A 21232-nucleotide genomic window follows, 5' to 3' on the forward strand; every position below is an offset into this window, starting at 1 on the left:
ATATTCAATTATATCTAGTGACAACTCTGGTGATAGGAGATGGGATAAGTGATTATAGTTTTTACATAGAATACGAAACGGATCATGTTCAGCGTAATTCGATTTGCGGATTGGTTGCCGTTATTGAAAGGACATGTTTTTCCTATTTGCTACCTTTAAGTACAGTTGATCCAAAAGGGATTTTGAGTCAACCAGACCAGATATGGAGAAACATGACCCCAGCACAGGTTCTACGATCCTGCAATGTTAGTAGATTTAGCATTTCAAGCCTGTAGTGATGAGGAGGCAGCCGACATCTAGAGTCCCAGTTTAGGTTTTCTTAGCGCTAACAAAAGAAACAGATTCGATAGAGTGTTGATGAACGGAATATTGCGGACTCCAAACGCAGGAACTGTATTCGAGGATAGGTCGAACCAGATATACGTAGCGTTTTAGTTTTCAACGGATCATCAAACTTCTTACCCCATTGTTTAATGATGGCTAATATTCCTCTGGCGTTATTCACGGTCACAGAAATGTTGTCTTTAAATGACAACTTATGATTAAAAAGGACCCCAAGATCATTTATCGATATCCCACGATTTAGGACGTTATTCCAAGAATAATACAAAACCATATAGGGTATGCAGGGATGAAAGGTCATAAATTTACATTTCATCAAAGTCAATCTGCAGGTGTCTGTGCAGAAAAGTATCGGAAAGGGAAAAGCATAATATTACATAATCCGCTTACATGAGTGTTGAGGCACAAGCTATGACGTTCGGTTTACAAAAAGAATAAAAAGGAAAGGCACTAGGTGATTACCCTGAGGGACACCTGATAAAACCTGGATCAACTTAAATTTGGTGTTTTTAAATAACACTCTCTAAGTGTAGTGTGCTAAATAAGAGCCAATCCACTATATAATGTTGGAGGGAAAATCGAATAATGACAATTTTTGTAGGAGAAGGCTGTGATTCACAAAGTCAAAAGCACCACCACCTCTATAAAGCCGATAGCTCAAAAAGGGGCTCACAACAATTTTTTATCATAGTATGCAGTTCGGTACATTGTCAGGTCCCTCAGTTTTCAAGAGATTAAAGAGCAACAAGACATCATTACAATTACATTTTGAGAGATTTATGTCTTTCATATGTAGTAAGACATATATTACGACTTATGACCTATGAGTTATAACTATTAGCAGAGTGTATGGATTGGAAGAACGAGGCAAAGAGCAATACAAACAGGTGAAGACAAAGAAATATTACTGAAAATTAGGGAAGCAGGAAAATGTGTGAATTTACGCTAAGTATTATCAAAAGAAAAGAATGATTTATGGTCACTTCAAAAATGCAGTTTACTTTGAGACACATAGATTTGTAGCACAGATTCTAAAGGTTAATAAAGTGGTTATGAACAGACGTATAATCGGAATAATGGAGTGTTTGCTAAAGTTTGCTAAACCATCAGTAAAATCATTTTGTGAGTTTGGAAACATAGAGTTATTATCATCACATGGGAGCCAAGCGATGAGAGGCATGTTAAAGTCTCTTAGAACTAATATATGATCAATCCTTATCCGTACTCGGCCGATCTTCATCAGACGCATGGCAAAGAGTATCAAACATCAGCAATGCCACACGTATTTTGAAGAATGATGTGAACCTTAAGTAGGAATATTTAATTTTCCTAATATCTTCTACTCTTATCACGGCCTTTGAAGCCGAGATGTCAAGATGTATCAGAAGCAAGCCGTGATATTTTTCTTACAGGGTGAATCACATTTAAAGGGTATCGAACTCTACGTTTGATAAGACTAAGGCATCAGTCAGTACCGCAGGCTAAGGGGGTTAATGCCAAAACCTTCCAAGGAGTCAAGTTTTATTTCACCGTTTCTGCTTTTGGAGTGGCAATGGAAAGGAGCTGCTGCACGATTGAGGGTTGGATCGGGCTGTCAACCTATTACCGAATTTTTTAAGCTTAAAGAAGCATTCAAAAGCTGAGACTATTAAATGAAGAATTCAGCGCTCTAAGATTTATGGAATGTAACAATTATCTGTTATTTGAAATTAATTATAATTAAGAATAAGGCTAAATTATTCTAATAGAGATAGAATAGACAGCACAAGTACGACGTACCTGCAATGGTGGTAGCCGACAACAATATGGTGGCAGGAGACCATCTGAGTCCCAGTTTAAATATTTTAATGCAAATAAAAGAAACTGCTTTTTTACAGATTCAAACGCATGAACAGTATTCATAAGATACAGTTTGCGGAGAAGGACGATGATTTACAGAATCGGAAGCTTTGCTAAAATCAGTGTAAAAAACATCGGTTTGCATTCGCTTCAGATAACCCTTGTGGACGGTCGAAGAGAATTCAAGCAGATTTGTTGTAATAGAACGATGCTTGACAAAACCATACTGTGTGGTGAAAATTATGGTTTTGCAATGATTTTCCAGTAACGATGTTACCAGTTTCGCCAGCAACTTGGGAATCGCAGAATGTTTAGCAATTCCGCGGTAGTTTTCTATAGGTATTTTAAAACCTTGTTTATGTAGCGGAATAAAAAAAGATTCATTCCATCTCTTCGGAAGGCATGAAAGTTCCAAAGATAAATTGAATGGGGTAGTAAGAGGATAACATAGTATATCGGAGCAGTACCTGGGAATACAGCTCGGGTCATTATCAGGACCAGCAGAAAATGATATATCCATGTTTGTGACGGCATTAAAAACATCAAGATGATGAATTTTAGACAAGTAAATGCTGCCTAGGTGCGGAATTTTATAAGGGAATGTAGAATTTAAAACAAATGAATCAGACATATGATTGAAAAAATGAAGCAAAGAGATACCTTGTTCTAAAGAATCGGACATATTTTTATAAGTTAGGGAAGGAGGAAAAAGACTGTATTTATATCGCTCGGATCATTTCGAAAGTTTACCTTACAATTGATTACACAGTCCTACAAAAAAAACAAAAGTGAATGAACTTTTAAAGTGAAATAGTAGGAATTGTTTATTTGGTCGAGTATAACACAAAACAGTGTATGAAATATTTTTGACACCCTAAAAATCTTGATTTATTGTTAAAAAACCGTTTTTCGGGACTTTTTTGCGCTTAAAAATTCCTGAATGCTTTTTTTTTAAATGATTTCAAAATTGCCGGTGTTTTTTAATAGTTGTAAGGTTGTAGCTTTTGAAAAAAAATAGATCTTCGATTTTTTTACACATTGTTAAGATCACTTATCCGATAATTGTGTCTACCACCAGCACATTAGTTATGTGACAAATTATTTCAAAGCCAGCAGGACAGGTAAGAGTCACCAGTAATGGATACTCAAAACTCGCATCTTCTAGCAGTGCAAATTATTGACGAAGATTAGTACACTGTAAAGAGGAGGGAAGATTTCAGTTAGTAACTCTGTGGTAGAGAGGCACGTTCGGATCAGGCAAGTCTAAGAGAAGACGTTACAAACGCCGTGACGAATAACCGCTTTATAGTGACAACGATTTAACGGGTTGCACGTCCAGAGAATATAACTCAGGAAGAGAATATATATATGAATATTCATGAAGCGTGGCAAATATAATATTGAAGACAAATATTGTATTTACGAAGTGTATGGTTCAATGAACTATACAGGTCAAATATAATCCGAAAATCATACAGTATATTTCCCGAAATGAGGAAGCTTGTATCAAAGATCAAAGATATAGGCAATCTGATAAGAATCAGATTAACGGTCAGATTAAGATGATCAGTAATTTTTCGGAAACCAAAGATCAACTCTTTAAATATGTACACTCTTGGTCTGTCACATAAAGGATCGCATTTTATCCTGTAAAGCCTTACACCGACTGCAACACTAATGAAATAATAACAATGCAAAACAATAATCAATAACAACTCGACTTTAAATGGCATCAGACAAAGATGCAGTGAGGCGAGCACATTTGGCGAGTGAAAAACTTTTACATAGCCAACAAATGATGCACGCTTGGGCTTATTGCAAGATTTTAACGAGAAAATTTAATAAAATCCGTATATTGCTTACCCAAATATGACACTGCACAATGCGTAGCGATACGGATGTAAATTAGTTTATCAGGAAAAAATGTGTTTAACTTAGGATCAAACGTGTTTAATAACAAAACAAATTTATTTTAAACGCAAGAGCACAAAAACGACAATTCGCTATAAATAAAATAATTGAAGTTCTTTATTGGAGTTGACATCCTTTGTAATAGATGACTTCCGAAAGGGTTTTTAAACTGATGTTATTTACACAAACTTCAGTAAAGAAAACTTCAGTAAAGCAAGCACTTTATCATTCGCTCCTGTTGTATAAATTTAAGTTTTTGCGATTTTCTTTAGAAGAAGAAAAAGATATGTATTTAAATATGTACATTCCTACGTAGTCCGTCCTACATAGGGAGTCACTTAAGGTGTATTTATTTTTGCCGTCAGCTTTAACGAACTCACTGGTTTGCAGACTATTAAGCCTGCAGCACAAATCACCTTCTGCTCAATGCAGTTTTAAATTTGATCTTGACCATTTTTAAAAATGGTGTTTAACAAATGATTTAGTACTAGTACTAAAGGGATTAAAATGCATGTAAGTAGTGTATCCGCAAATACAATTAATGTATCTGCAAATACCCTAGATAACGAATCCTCCATAAAACCAGTATACCCTGCCATACCTATCAAATCATATAACAACATTCCAGAGCCTACTGTGGGAATAATTCAAATAGGCTAGACACAAACCCTTTCCCATAGCATTATCATTGGCATCCAGATATAAAAATAGACATAAACCATTCACACACCTTTATCGACGACAGTAGACGTAAACATCAAACCCCTTTTGCTCCAAATTCATAAACAAGTGCCTATCCTGGGAACCTATTAGGTGTACAAGTAGAAAACCGCCGTTTTCGACTAGGTGGTGCCATCTTCACAAAACGGTGAGAAATTTTGATCGGGAACGCCAAATGGCGAGCTAAAGTATCGGTTAACAACTCTACATTGTCTCGTTCGTGTATTCTTATTATACCCTTGCAGAGGGTATTATAATTTTGGTCAAAAGTGTGCAACGCAGTGAAGGCGACATCTCCGACCCTATAAAGTATATATATTCTTGGTCAGGATCACTTCCTGAGTCTTCCCGTCTGTCTGTTTCTAGCAAACTAGTCTCTCAGTTTTAGAGCTATCGAGTTGAAACTTTGCACACATCCTTCTTTCCTTTACAGGCAGTATATAAGTCGGAACGGCTATCGACTATATCCTATAGCTGCCATATAACTGATTGATCGGAAATGCCATAACTTTGGTGTTTTTTAAGTTAGAGGGTTCACACTTGTTATATTTGACCAAAATATCTTATGTACAAAATTTCATAAGGATCAGCCGACTATATCCTATAGCTGTCATAGAACGGTCGGAATTGGCGTAACTTTGGTGTTTTTTAAGTTAGAAAGATGGGACTTGGTACAGATTCTATTTTGGGAAAAACAATCTGATTTGCGAATTTCATAAGGATCGGCCGACTATATCCTATAGCTGCCATATAACTGATTGATCGGAAATGCTATAACTTCGTTGTTTTTCAAGTTAGAAGGATGGGAGTTTCAATGGGGGTTCCAATTCGATTTGCCAAATTTCATAAGGATCGGTGAACTATATACGATCCGCTATATATCTAATAATATAAGCTGCGTGGCGCCACCTAGCGGACTGCGACTCAACTGCAAGGGTATATAAACTTCGGCTCCGCCTGAAGTTAGCTTTCCTTTCTTGTTGTCTATCATTTTGTTGGTGCAGGAAAATGTCGAAATTCGAACCGAATAAGCGTCATTTGCGGGAGATTTTACTTTTCGCGTTCAATTCGAAAAAATCGGCAGCTGAAGCGCGTCGAATGATCGTAGAAACTTATGATGAGTCGTGTATAAGTGAAAGAACGTGTCCAGAATGGTTTGCAAAGTTTAAAAATGGCGAGTATGACGTGGAAGGCAAGGATCGACCGGGTCCTATGAAAAAGTTTGAAGACGCGGATTTGGAGGCTCTACTGGATATAGATTCTTGTCAAACACAACAAGAACTCGCGGATTCCTTGGGTGAGACTCAGTAATCAATTTCCCTTCGCCTAAAAAGCTTAAAGCCTAAAATTATGAAAAAAAACGGCGGTTTTCTACTTGTACACCTAATACATGTCAGCATAAAACTCTGACCAATCAAAACTATTCAACCAAAGTCCATCTATGCTGCCAGCGTTGCTTTCACCGATAAGAGCTATAGTTATAAGAAAATTGAATTTGTAAAATCAGTTTATAATCAACGATCAAACCAATAGGATATCTTTCATTCTCAGTTTCACTCCGAGCTTCAAAGAGTAAAGACGTGCAACTAACTTACGCTCCAAGCAACAGCTTATCAGCTTAATAGATCACCCGATCCACAGAAACTTCGTGCCTAATTACATTTAAAACAACAAAATACAAAGAACTAGTAAACTTCTTTACACATTGCAGGGCCCGAGCCCAAAAATCACCGCAATGTCCCGACCACCCGAAAGCCGGTCGACTATGATAAACTTATTAACAAGTGAACCGAAATATATTATTATCAATAGAACCGACAATGAAACCTTTGAAAAAATAAATCCATTTATTATTAAAAAAGTAGTAGATTTCACCTGCAATGGTGCAGTCGAAACTTGCAAGAAAACCAGAGCTGGTCTCCTTGTCAAAACAAAAAACCACATTCAAGCAGAGAAACTCCTAAAAATAAAGTTCTTTCACAATTTCCCTGTCCACGCTGAAGAACATAAAACTCTGAACTCCTCCAAAGGCATAATCTACTCCAACGACCTACGGAATATAGACGAAAAAGAAATCTTGGAAGAACTTAAATCCCAAAATGTTATTAACGTCCGTAAAATACTAAAAAAAGACAGCAATGACACAAATAAAACAACAGAAACAGGCCTAATTGTACTAACTTTTTCAACAATTACCCTACCCGACAAATTGTGGATAGGATATGAAGTAGTTAACATACGTCCATACATTCCGCCCCCAATGAGATGCTTCAACTGCCTTAGATTTGGACACCCCTCCGCCTACTGTAAAAGCCCTAAGACATGCGCCAACTGCTCCGAAAATATCCACACAATAAACAATGAACCATGCACCAAAACCCAAACCTGTATCAACTGCAAATATGAAGACGACAAAATCAAACACCACAACGCAATGGACAAATCATGCCCTGCCTTTATAAAACAAAAAGAACTTACCGCAATCAAAACAACCCAAAAAGTAGACCACAAGACAGCCCGCGCTATATACAACACACGCCATACACACCCACCCATACCATACGCCCAAATAGCAGCAACTCCAACACAAAAAACACCAGCTATAGAAACACATATTAACTCAATCACTACATCAAAAACAAACTCATCAACACCAAACACTATGACCAGACAAATTATCACCTACGATGACTCCTCTGAAGAACACATGGACACCAGTGCATCAACATCATTACACGCCGCACGGTCTGAAACTTCCGACGGACTAAAACTAAAAATATTCGCAAATAAATCAAATAAATTAAGTACCTCCTTAAAATCGAAAGATAAAAACAACCAAAAAACCAAAAATGATAAACAAACCAAAAGAAAGACATCTGGCGATAAGTATTTAATGAGTACAGATGAAGATTTAGAATTATAAAATTATAATCAAAATTATTTTAGTTCTAGTTAACCTTAACCAATATTCTTATACTTAACATGCTAAAAATATTACAATTAAATGTAAATGGTTACCTCAACAATTATAACCACCTACAGATACTCATAAAAAAACACAACCCTAAAATAATATCCATTCAAGATACTCACCTCCACTCTACAAATAATATTCCCATCCCAATAAACTTCACTATTTACCACATAAATAACTCGAACAACCCTTATGGCGGAGTAGCTCTCCTAATCCACAACTCCTTACAACAACAACAAACCCAAATCCGCAATATAAGCTTTGACTCAATCGCCGTAACAGTCCATTCTAAAATCAAATTCACTATAATTTCTAGTTATATACCTCCTAACAAACCATTCACTCTACAAGAATTACAAGACACTTACAATTACATCAACACTCCTATCCTAATAACAGGCGATTTTAACAGCTGGCACAAAAGTTGGGGATCACAATATAATAACCCGCGAGGAAACGTATTATTCAAATTTATAAACCAATCCCTTCTAACCACTCTTAATAATGGCTCCCCCACCCACTTCACCACACACCACACCTTTACACATATCGACCTCTCTCTAGCTTCCCCTGAACTATACTTACACTCTAAATGGACAATTGAAAACCACCTCTCAGGTAGTGACCACTTCCCAATCACAATCCAACTCTTTGAAAATATATCAACGGACTCCTCCGTCATTAAACCTAAATTCAACATTGAAAAAGCCAACTGGCCCCTCTATCAAAAATTTAGTAAACAATTTTCCGACGACAGACCACTCAGCCAACAAATAAACCAAGAAACTGCCCACCTTTGTACCATTATAAGACACAGTGCTCATTTATCCATACCACAATATCACCCAAACTCACCCAAACAAGTCCCCTGGTGGGACACCGATCTACAAACACTAAAAACAAAAAAAAAATTAGCCTGGCGAAATATGTGTCGCAATATTAATACAGCCAATATAATAGCTTACAAAAAGGCCAACGCAATACTCAAACGAGAAATAAAACAAAAAAAACGCAAAGCCCTGCACGAATTTACCTCAGACATAAATCCACAAACTCCAATCCCAACAATATGGAAAAAAATCAATCGATTCTGTGGACTCAAAACTAACACTCAAATCCATTGTCTAATTAACCCTAATAATACAACCGATACCCATACAAATAAATATGACATCTCAAAAGCCCTATGTGAATTCTGGTCGAATGCATCACTTAATAATAACTTCCATCCCACATTTAGATCACACAAAGAAAACTTAAACTACAATTTCTCCCATAGTACATCCGCTCTAACCCAACCCTTAGAATGCGATATTTCTATTATTGAATTGAAAAGTGCCATAAACCAACTTAAAGGCAAAACACCAGGTAGGGACCGCATCAGTTACCCAATGATAAAGAATCTACCAGATTCGGTAATGCAAAGGCTACTTAAACTCTACAACAACATCCTCAACGCACACATTCCACAGCAATTTAAAGTAAGCAACATTATACCAATACTAAAACCGGACTCAAACAAAACAGAAATACCTTCATACCGTCCTATATCCCTAAATAGCTGCCTATCCAAAGTAATGGATAAAATAATATCTAAAAGACTATGGTGGTTAGTTAACAACAGCCAACTACTCGATAGTCACCAAATGGGTTTCAGAAAGGGTAAATCTGTATCAGACTCTCTAGCAACGCTAGATTATCTGACTACCACCACCCTATCCAGAAAAAGTCACCTTTCAATAATTTCACTAGACTTTTCAAAAGCATTTGACAAAATAGGAATTCACACAATCATAGATGAACTCGTTGAATGGAAATTAGGACCAAAAATGATCAAATATATAATAAACTTCCTAACCAACCGAAAAATTTGCGTTCAAACTCAAAATATACAATCCCAACCCTTACCACTGGAAAATGGAATCCCACAAGGATCACCATTATCTGTAATCCTTTTTGCAATTGCCTATAACAAGATCAATAGAATCATAGGTCTCCACAAATCGTTCAAATTTACAGCATACGCTGATGACTATACAATTATAAAAATTCATAATAGAAGAGATTCCTCAATAAACATAAACCCACTGCTCACAGACATTCAAGATTGGTGCAATTACTCTGGAGCCTGTCTTTCTATTCCGAAGTCTAAATACCTACACATTTGTCGCAAAAAAAAATGCAACTTCAAAATAACTAGCACTATCAACTTAAAAAACGAAAAATCACTAAAAATACTAGGTTTAACTATAACCAATAATTATAAATGGGACGCACACATAGATCAGCTAGTAATGCAAATATCTAAAAGACTAAACATTATAAAATGTCTCTCTAGCACAAGTTTCAACTGCCACATTAAAACCATTATCTATGTAATTAACTCTGTTATTATGTCAAAAATTGATTATGGGTTATTTCTATACGGAAAGGCACCCAAATCAAAACTTAACAAAATAAAAACCATATACCACTCAGCTATTAGAATAGCCCTTGGGGCATTTCGCTCCTCGCCAATAAACAACCTGCTTTACGAATCTAACATAAGCACTATAGAACAAAGAACTAAACATGCCATATTAAAAAACTTTAAAATGATTTCCACCTCTAAGAAAACCCCTCTAGAACAGATAATTAAAAAAATCTCAAAAAAAAAACGAATCCCAAAATTATCATCGACACTAAAAGACACGATCGACCAATGCAACGAAATACAACTATACCCTATCCCTATAACAATTAGAAAAGAAACCACACCAGCGTGGACCTATAGCGTTACTAAAATAAACAAATCGTTACATACTTCAACAAAAGCAAACACACCACCATTAGTATATCAGCAAAAGTTTCAAGAAATGAAAGATACCCTCAAACAGCACACATTCTTATACACGGACGGCTCCAAGACCGTCAGTGGAGTTACCTACAGCGTAACCTCTACACATCACATCATAACACAGCAAATCCTGCCACCTTACTCATCAATTTTCACTGCTGAAATAGCAGCCATTCTCCACGCATGTAAATATGCCGAAAAACAAGTAGGAAAATTCGCTATATGCACCGACTCTCTCTCAGCTCTTACAGCACTAGAAAACCCAAATAACTCTACCTACTATATATTAGAAATTAGAAAAATTATCTATAGATACAAATATAAACTCGTCCTAATATGGGTCCCAGGCCACTCCGGCATTATGGGCAACGAGCTTGCAGACCAAGCGGCCAAAGAAGCACTCGCAATGCCATTAATATCAGAAATTAACTACAACCTACCAGATATCCTTAAATACATCAGCAATCACATAAAAACCCAACATGACCTTATATGGAACAACACATCTGCACACTACAAACACATCAATACAAAAAAACAAAAAAATATCACACTTTTAAAACCAACTATATCTCGAATAGATACCATTAAATTTATGAGACTTCGAATAGGTCACACGAAACTGACACATAGCCACCTTTTTGATAAAACTCCTCCACCCATATGCCAACAATGCAACATTAACCTTACCCTATCACACATATTCCTAGAATGCCCTACATACATTGAACACAGACGTAAATTCCTCCAAAAAACTTTAGAAGAAATAGTAGATCCCACAAATATAACCACAACTATCCAATTCCTAAAATCCACAAACCTCTACAACAACATATAGACGCAACTTTACTGTACATAACTATAATAAATTCACACATATATAATATATGTACATATATAAACTCGAAATACATTTAAGTAAATTAATTAATTAAGTAAGTGTAAATACATCTAAGTAAAAAAAAAAAACCACTATCGCCAGAAATATCATATTATATACCATCATTGTTACATAACACCTATTATATAGTATAAAACAGATTTTAAGCAGAAGGCCATTGTAGCTATTGCTTAACACATAGCAAAATTGCCTGCACTTTATAATTGTTGGCAATTTCTTTATAATAATAATAATAATAATCTTTCATTCTTGATATTAAAAAATAAAATTTATAAAATAAAAATCTTAATTTTTATTTTTTTATTTTAAATCGGGAATTAAAAGATATAATTGGCGCAGCCGGTAGGTTACAATTATCCTCGCGTGTTTTAAGTATCGAACTAAATACATCGCGAATTTATTGTATCCGCAAAACGAATCTATAAACATTTCTAAACATAAGTGAAATCACGAATGAGGATATCTAGTGTGAAGTGCAACAAACATTACATAAAAAAATTTTAATACCAGTGAACTCAGCATTAGTCAAATCACGAATGAGGATTTCTAATGTCTATTTGAAATAAAAAAATAAAATAAAATTATTAATATAATCAAGACAATTTAAAAAATAAAAACATATATATACCAAATTAAATAAAAAAAAACTTTAAAATGCAATCTGAACAAGCATCCACATCAGCTGCAGCAAGGCCGATCCTGTCTGACAGCAATATGAATCATTTCTTCATGCAACTAAAACAAATTGACAAATTTGATGGTGATAAAATGTATTTAGCACTATTTATAAAAAGTGTTGATAACTTGATTACCCAATACAAAACAACATCGTCCACTCAGAATGAAATCATTCAAGGAGCTATCCTAAACCTCATCGTTGGACCTAACGTACAATTCTTCTTAGGAATGAATTAAGAATCTTACTCATCAGTGAATTCAACTCATCAAAACCCCCACATCTCATGATCATGGATTTACATAAAATTAAATATCGAAATAGTTTACGTAAGTTTATTGATGAATTAGATAAACAGACAAGCATAATTTGTAATAAGTTAAGTCTGGATAATAACGAAAACAAACACTGTTATATTTTCGAGAGTATTACAAAACAAGCTGCTCAAGCTGTAGGTCTTTATGAGGATATATATAATTTATCCCGAAGTGTTGAAAATCAATATAATATACCAATGGTCTCCACATCTGATACTCCTAATACTAATAATTTTAATAATAATCAGAGGGACAGAAACCCAATTTCCAATCAGAATGTAGGAAACAATAGGAGTCAAAATTATAGTAACCGTGGGACATATAATAATCAACAAAGACAAAATACTTTTGATTCAAATAGAAATTTTAATTCAAACTATAATAATAATTATAGATACTCTCAAAATCCTTCAGGTCAAAACTCTCCAAATTATAATCGATCTGTTAATGTTCCTCAAAAACTATCAGACCAACAGAATAGACCAGAACCAATGGAAATAGTTGAAAATTTTCAGACACAAGCCTCGGAAGAAACACAACAGCAATAAAAATAAAAATTGATAATAGACCATGTATTTGCCTTATTGACACAGGTTCCAGTATAAGTTTAATACAGGGTCCGGCACTGGAAGTGTAACCAACTTCAGACCGCCCCGCAGCTGACGCGCGGGCGTCGGCTGTCGGTGAGTTAGTTTAATGACAGTTTAGAGTATTGTTTACAAGCGCATGTAAGCATTTTGCCGAAAGTGGTCAATTTCCAAACATTGTGTTTTCTGACGAGAAAATTTTTACAATTGAGCAATTCGTAAACTCCCAAAACGATAGGGTTTACTTGACCGACCGTTCATACGAGAATTTGAGTCATCGATTGGCCACTAGGAGGCAGCACCCGCCACAGATAATGGTTTGGGCCGCTGTAACCGCAGATGGGCGCTCTCCAATCGTTTTCATCGAGCCTGACGTCAAGGTAAATGCGCAATATTATCGGGAAAGTATTCTGGAGGTTGCTTTGAAGCCGTGGGCAGATAAACATTTTGGTGGCAGACCATGGACGTTTTAACAGGACTCGGCACCGTCTCATAAAGCTCGAGTGAACCAAGAATGGCTGAAAAACAACGTTCCGAACTTCAAAACGTCCACACAATGGCTCTCGAATTCACCAGACGCGAATCCCATGGATTATTCTCTTTGGGCCATTTTGGGGAGCAAGGTCCGAACTAAAAGATACACTAGTCTCGATGCGCTGAAAAAAGCTGTTGTTCGCGAGTGGGCCACAATACCTGCAAGTCACATTCGGGCAGCTTGCGATTCGTTTTTGGACCGTCTCAAGGCCATAGTCAAGGCAAAAGGTGGTCATATCGAGCAAAAGTGAATTGTTTCTGAATTGTGTATTATTTTTACACATTTTGTACTTTGAATTGAGTAAAACTAATTTTCCAAACTGAATTTATGGCCTTTTTAATTGGTTACACTTCGAGTGCCGGACCCTGTAAATGAAAATTTTTTAAAATATCCAATTAAAAAGAATAATATAAAAGTTCAAACAGTTGGAAATTTAGTCACTTTGAATAAATCCATTCAATTCATAATTCGAAAATTATTTAAATCTAAACAAAAATTTTTTGTCAAAAAATTTTCCAATCATTACGATTTTCTTTTAGGACGTAATATTTTAAACCTTACATCAGCCCAAATAGATTTTGGAAAGAATATTGTTAAACTAAATAATTACGAATTTCCAATAATCAATATAATAAAGGAACATCACAAAAATTATACAAACATGTTAGAAGATGAAGAACACATTTACGCATTGGAAACGGAATTAAAAACTAGTTATATTCGAGATGATCATCTCAACAGTGAGGAAAAATCGGCACTACATTCTCTAATGTCCAAATTCTTTGATATTCAGTATCATGAGGGTGATAATTTGACCTTCACAAATGAAATCAAACATAAAATAAAAACTAAACATGAAGATCCCATTTATAGAAGATCCCTACTTACTTATACTTACTTACTTAGGGGAAGATACTTATCCCTATATTTATGACAATGAAGTAGAAAACCAAATAGCAGATATGATTAGACAAGGTATTGTCCGCACATCTAAATCACCTTATTGTAGTCCTATAGTAATAGTACCCAAGAAAATGGATGCATCGGGCATTCTAAAATTTCGTTTGGCTTATAGAGGACTTAACGAGATAACTATTGACGATAAATTCCCCATTCCCAATATGGATGAAATACTAGATAAGTTAGGAAAATGTCAATATTTTACAACGTTAGATCTGGCAAAGGGATTCCATTAAATTGAAATGGACCCAAGATCAATTCAAAAAACAGCATTTTCCACCAAGAAAGGACATTATGAATATACTAGTATGCCTTTCGGTCTAAAAAATGCTCCTGCTACATTCCAGCGATGTATGAATAATATTCTTCATTATATAATAGGAACTCATTGCCTAGTATATTTAGATGATATTCAGTAGCGTAGATAGGGGGGGGGATCAGGGGGATCAATCCCCCCCCTTGGGTCTGAAATTATAAGATGATATAATCTCAAAATTGAAAAAGAAACACATTTTTACGCGATGACTGTGCAGTACAGCATTATTATTATTATTATCGCAGTGTAAAATAAAACTTACAAAAAAACAGGATATTATTCTGAGTCATATCCCCCCCCATATCAAAAAGCTATCTACGCCACTGATGATATTATTATATTTTCAACCTCCTTACAAGAACATATTCAGTCCCTTCAAAAAGTCTTCGTCCGATTAAGAAAATCCAATCTTAAACTTCAATTAGATAAATGCGAATTCATGAAAAGAAAAACAGAATTAGGCCATATAATTACTACTGAAGGAATTAAAACAAACCCAAATAAAATTCAAGCTATTCACGATTTTAAAATTCCAAGTTCTCCTAAACAAATTAAATCATTTATTGGTCTTTGTGGATTTTACCGAAATTTTGTTAGAGAATTTGCAAAAATTGCTAAACCAACCAATAAGTGCCTTAAGAAGGGTTCAAAAATAAATGTCAAAGATAATAATTACGTTGAAGCATTTGAAAAATTAAAAACACTAATAACAAATGATCCAATCCTTAGATATCCAGATTTTGAAAAAACATTTGAATTAACTGCTGATGCTAGTAATTATTCTTTAGGAGCTGTCTTAGCTCAAGAAGGTACACAAGTTTGCTATGCAAGTAGAACATTAAATGATCATGAAATAAATTATTCAACTATCGAAAAAGAGTTATTAGCCGTAGTCTGGGCAACTAAGTACTTCCGACCCTATCTATTTGGAGGAAAATTGAAAATTACATCCGATCATAATCCACTAGTTTGGTTACACAATATTAAATGGAAAAATGGAAAATATATCCTAGTCAATATGATTGTGGTATGAATTACATTAATTGAAAGGAAAATTATGTAGCAGATGCCTTATCTAGGCTACCTAAAAAAGAATCAAAAAATGAACAACTAAAAGAAACATTTCAAAACGAAGATGGTTTACAAAGCACAGGAGCTACTATACATAGCGCCCAAGAAGACAATGGCAATTGTATTCAGATTACATAGCGTCCAATTAATGTTTTCAGTCACCAATAAATATTTGAAAAGGGAAATGAAGATAGTAATAAATTAGTCCGGTATTTTAATAAAACAATTAATACAATAAAATATAGTAACATGACGGAACGTACAGCAAAAGACATTATTCTTAAATTTGTATGTGGACACAATTTTGTAATGTACATAAATAATGACGAGGATTTCGCAATATTTCAAAGGGCTTTCATGGAATTAATTAAACCAAATTTGGGAACAAAATTAATGAAAACATCAGTAATACTTCCAAATATATCTACATACGCAGATTTTCACGAGAAAGTAATTAATATTCATGAGAAAACTATTCATCAAGGTATTAAAAAAACATATGACGATTTTAAAGCTAAATACTATTTTCCAGATGCACAAAAATTAATCCAAAATATAATTAATAAATGCGATATTTGTAATTTATGCAGGGCAGAACATAGAAAAGTAGCATTAACATTTGAAAAAACACCTGAAAGTAAAAATATCCGTGAGAAATATGTAATTGACTATTATTTTATTGATCAAAGAAAATTTTTAACTTGTATTGATATCTATTCAAAATTTGTTTCAATTATAGAAACTCATACCACAGATTGGATCGAAAGTAAAAAAATATTAATATGTTTAAATAAAATATTTAATATGTTAGGTAAACCAAAAATAATAAAAATTTCAAGATCCCGGATTAGTATGCAAATCATTACAAAATTGGTTAGAAAAAGAAAATATTGAGATCGAAATTACTAGTAGCAAGAATGGTATAGCTGATATAGAAAGAGTTCACAAAACAATTAATGAAAAATTACGAATCATAAATACACTTAAAGATGCTGAAGACAAGCTCATGAATATCGAAAAAGCTACATATATTTATAATCATGAAATAACTAATGACTACAAGTAGAACTCCTGCTGAAATATTTATTTTCGGTATGGAACCTAATAAAAATGTCCAAAAAATAAGAGAATCAAAAATTGATAAAATTAATGACGAACGGGAAGAATATGAGGTAGATTTAAATTATGCAAAAGTTGAAAAAGATATGAAACGTAAGCCGAAAATTATTAATCCATTTAAGAAAACAGGAAAAATTATACAAAAAGATGAAAAACACTGGCAGGAAATAAATAGGGGTCACAAAGTAATATAACACAAAAGTAAATTTAAAAAACTTAAAAAACGCAATTTTTCTCGTTAATCCAGAAATATTGAAAATTCTCTGATATTGAAAGTGATAATAAAAGTACCAATGGACAACGTTACCATTAATAACGGCTCAACAAATTAATATTGTCCCAATTACTTCAAAAAATGGCTATTTACTATTGAATACAGGAACTATAAAAATACCTCTTAATTACGAACCCACGTGATAGAAATAAATCAAACAAAAATATTAAATACATACCAAGAATTTATAAAATATGAAAATTTATATAAAACAATTCCAGATATAGCATTGGCACTTAAACAATTAAAACATGAAATAAAAGGGATTATCCCATCAAATAGACAAAAACGGGTGTTGGGACTTGTGCCAGCATCAAATAACACAATTATTTCTATTTAATTCTCTCAGTGTAACTAGCCGCAGCGGTCCACTAATTGCCCGTTATCAGCTGTACCATATTCTTTGTTTCTCCCAGATTCGCATGCGCTTTGTTGTTCTTTTGTAGCGCATGCACTTTGGGAGCTTTGGTGGAGCTTCTGCGCAAGCTCTTAGGTTTTATGCACTTGTTGTTCGGCATTGTTTTGGATCGGCTGCGGAATTAGTTTTGGGGTTAAATTGACCCAATAAAAAATATTGAAATCGAATTGTGGAGTCTTTATTAATTCGGTGGCTATCAAAACTCTGATAGCTCAACATTTGGAGACCCCGACGTGATCGCGCTCTAATTGATTTGTGATCATTAAAGTGCTTAAATGAAACCTTGTAAAGGAAAACTTGTTGCTGTTGTTTCCATTACATTGCACCTTGCACAAAAACAATTTGCATAATGGAGTCTGGAGACGTAGCTAGTGCCTCGGTTCCTGCAAGCAGGGAAAGGCTGTTGCGGCGAAGAGCAGAAGTGACCTACCAGGAGATGGAAGCACTGCATAATAAGGTCAAGGCTGCAGTGCAGAAGGGAGATTTGACCATCATGGTACTGGAGCCGTTGGAAATTGCGTTGCGCAAGAAATTCGCCACACTCCAGGATGAGTTAGAGCGATTGAGCTCTAGTGAAATTGGGAGCGAATTATTCTGGAAGTTCTCCCAGCTTGCCGCTGATGTGCGCGTTGATATTCAGGTGGGAATGGCAAGGTACTCCATGAGGGTGCCTGAACACTCCACTCGTCTCGACGGCACCACTGGTCCCATTGCTCCGTCATTGACAAAACCAACCATAGAGGCTACGAAAGTGCATGGTGGTCTCTTAGTAAATCGTCGCCCATGCAGTCAGGATTCTTCGCTGGACCGCGACATCCAATCGGGTTTTCAGGATTTGAAATTGGAGCGAAACCTGAACAACGATCATGATAGCCAGGACGTGTCCAATTGCGTCTCATCAGTGCCCCTGCTATCCACCGCTCCCCCGTGCTCGCTATTTCCACATCGCATCTGGCAGTTGTCTGCGATGGATTTTCTAAAGCTGCTGTTCTTAATCCCTCATCTGGCCCGGGATTTGGTTTATTTTCACTGTTGCCGATTAAGTCAGCGCCCAGGTCTGACTCCATTCTGCACTCTAGCCTGCACCCTTCCAATGGGGGGAGGTCGTCCGCATCGCTGCTGCCGCCGTCTGCAGCTGCCAAGGTGGCTTCTGCTCCAGCCGTGAAGGCTCCCGATCCTGCAATCAAAATGTACGCCTACGCGCAATTTCGGAAAGAAGTTTCCTTCCACTCTCGCCACTCTATTGACGCCTGGCTCGAGCGCTCTCTGGATCTGGATGGACAGGGCAGCCTGCAACTCAGAATTATGGACCTTGAGATCATCAGCAATATTATGTGATGAAGCTGTCCCTTGCCCCTAAGGATTTTTTGTTGAAAGATGGAATTCAACGGGGGGAGGATGTTGGGACTTGTGCCAGCATCAAATAACACAATTATTTCTATTTAATTCTCTCAGTGTAACTAGCCGCAGCGGTCCACTAACTGCCCGTTATCAGCTGTACCATATTGTTTGTTTCTCCCAGATTCGCATGCGCTTTGTTGTTCTTTTGTAGCGCATGCACTTTGGGAGCTTTGGTGGAGCTTCTGCGCAAGCTCTTAGGGTTTATGCACTTGTTGTTCGGCATTGTTTTGGATCGGCCGCGGAATTAGTTTTGGGGTTAAATTGACCCATAATAAATTGAATATTAAAATTGAACCTCGTCTTGTTAATTCGGCCGCTATCAAAACGCTGATAGCTCAACAACGGGGATTAATAAATATTGTAGGATCAGCTCACAAATATTTGTTTGATACACTAACAGAAGAAGATAAAAAAGAGTTAGAAATAAAATTAAATAATATAAAAGAAAATATGGTAAAAAATTCAGAATTTAATGAAATCATTGGTATAATAAATAAACATACAGAAGACATAAATAAATTAATACGGGAAGAAGAGGAAAATGAGGCCTTGCACCTTTTTAGATAGATTGAATATTTACAAATGGGGATTCAGTTAACAAGAATTGGAATATTTAATCCCAAAATTTTAAAACATGAAGAGTTAGATGACATTAATCAAGAAAAATTATTATCAATAAAGACTTCAGTTGGGACATGCAGTCAAACCAAAAATACTTTTATTTTAGCCCATATACCAACATCTTTTAATGAAACTCAAAAATACAGAATAATTAAATATCCGGATAATTTAGGCCGCCAAATTGACATAAATGATAAATTTGAATATTTTATGAATAATAATAAAAGTGTTTATTATTTGGAAAATTCTGCAAATCCTTCAGTGGATGTAATGGATCAAAAATATTTAGTAACTGACCAATGTATTTCAAAGATCCTTACAAATCAATTAGCAATTTGTCAACACACTTTTATTTCAGAAAAAGAATTTATAAAATACATTGAACCAAATATTGTAATAACATATAATTTAAGTAAAACGCAAATTAACCAAAATTGTGAATTATTTAATAAAACAATTGAAGGAAATAATATTATACAATTAAGCCAATGTACACTTTAAATAAGAAATATCAAATTCACTACTTCAAAGAATATAAATGAATATAAAATAATATTGTCGAGTACCAATGCAACTCTACATGAACCAACACCAATTTTAAAACTTAAAGAATCGAAACAAAAACAAGATATTGTCTACAAATGGATTGTATTTATAAGCCTAATACTTATAGTTGTAAGAATAACAAATTATATAGTATTCACTTATAAGCGTTTAGCCAACCACAAGGAAATTGTCGAATTTCCTTGTGGTTCGACAAGGTACAAGGATGTAGAAATTTCTAAAGAAGGGGGGAGTAGTGTATCCGCAAATACACTTAATGTATCTGCAATTACCCTAGATAACGAATCCTCCATAAAACCAGTATACCCTGCCATACCTATCAAATCATATAACAACATTCCAGAGCCTACTGTGGGAATAATTCAAATAGGCTAGACACAAACCCTTTCCCATAGCATTATCATTGGCATCCAGACATAAACATAGACATAAACCATTCACACGCCTTTTTCGACGACAGTAGACGTAAACATCAAACCCCTTTTGCTCCAAATTCATAAAAAAGTGCCCATCCTGGGAACCTACATGTCAGCATAAAACTCTGACTAATCAAAACTATTCAACCAAAGTCCATCTATGCTGCCAGCGTCGCTGTCACCGATAAAAGCTATAGTTATAAGAAAATTGAATTTGTAAAATCAGTTTATAATCAACGATCAATCCAATAGGATATCTTTATAACTCATTCTTGATATAAAAAAATAAAATTAATAAAATAAAAATCTTAATTTTTATTTTTTTATTTTAAATCGGGAATTAAAACATATAATTTGTATACGTATACGTATTTACGTATTTTCTCGATCGGATTGTCTTAGAAAACTTAAAACAGGTTAATGATCTTGGTATC

General features: G+C 35.0%; 1 protein-coding gene across 6 annotated transcripts in view; it reads right to left on the minus strand.

Moving 5' to 3' along the window:
• Nucleotides 1-21232, minus strand: part of LOC6502899 (rhophilin-2) — a 115381-nt gene that overhangs the window by 3751 nt on the left and 90398 nt on the right. Inside the window, exon 13 of one of the 6 annotated variants that reach the window (XM_044717169.1) lies at nucleotides 19542-19590. The exons of the other annotated variants lie outside the window; for them this stretch is intronic. Within the exon in view, the coding sequence (XP_044573104.1) occupies nucleotides 19564-19590 (27 nt within the window). The 3' untranslated portion in view covers nucleotides 19542-19563. Of the gene's footprint in view, nucleotides 1-19541; nucleotides 19591-21232 lie in introns of those variants that run through there. 6 annotated transcript variants of the gene reach the window in all.

Source organism: Drosophila ananassae, chromosome XL (genome assembly GCF_017639315.1).
Source record: "Drosophila ananassae strain 14024-0371.13 chromosome XL, ASM1763931v2, whole genome shotgun sequence".
In the NCBI taxonomy this organism is placed as follows: domain Eukaryota; kingdom Metazoa; phylum Arthropoda; class Insecta; order Diptera; family Drosophilidae; genus Drosophila; species Drosophila ananassae.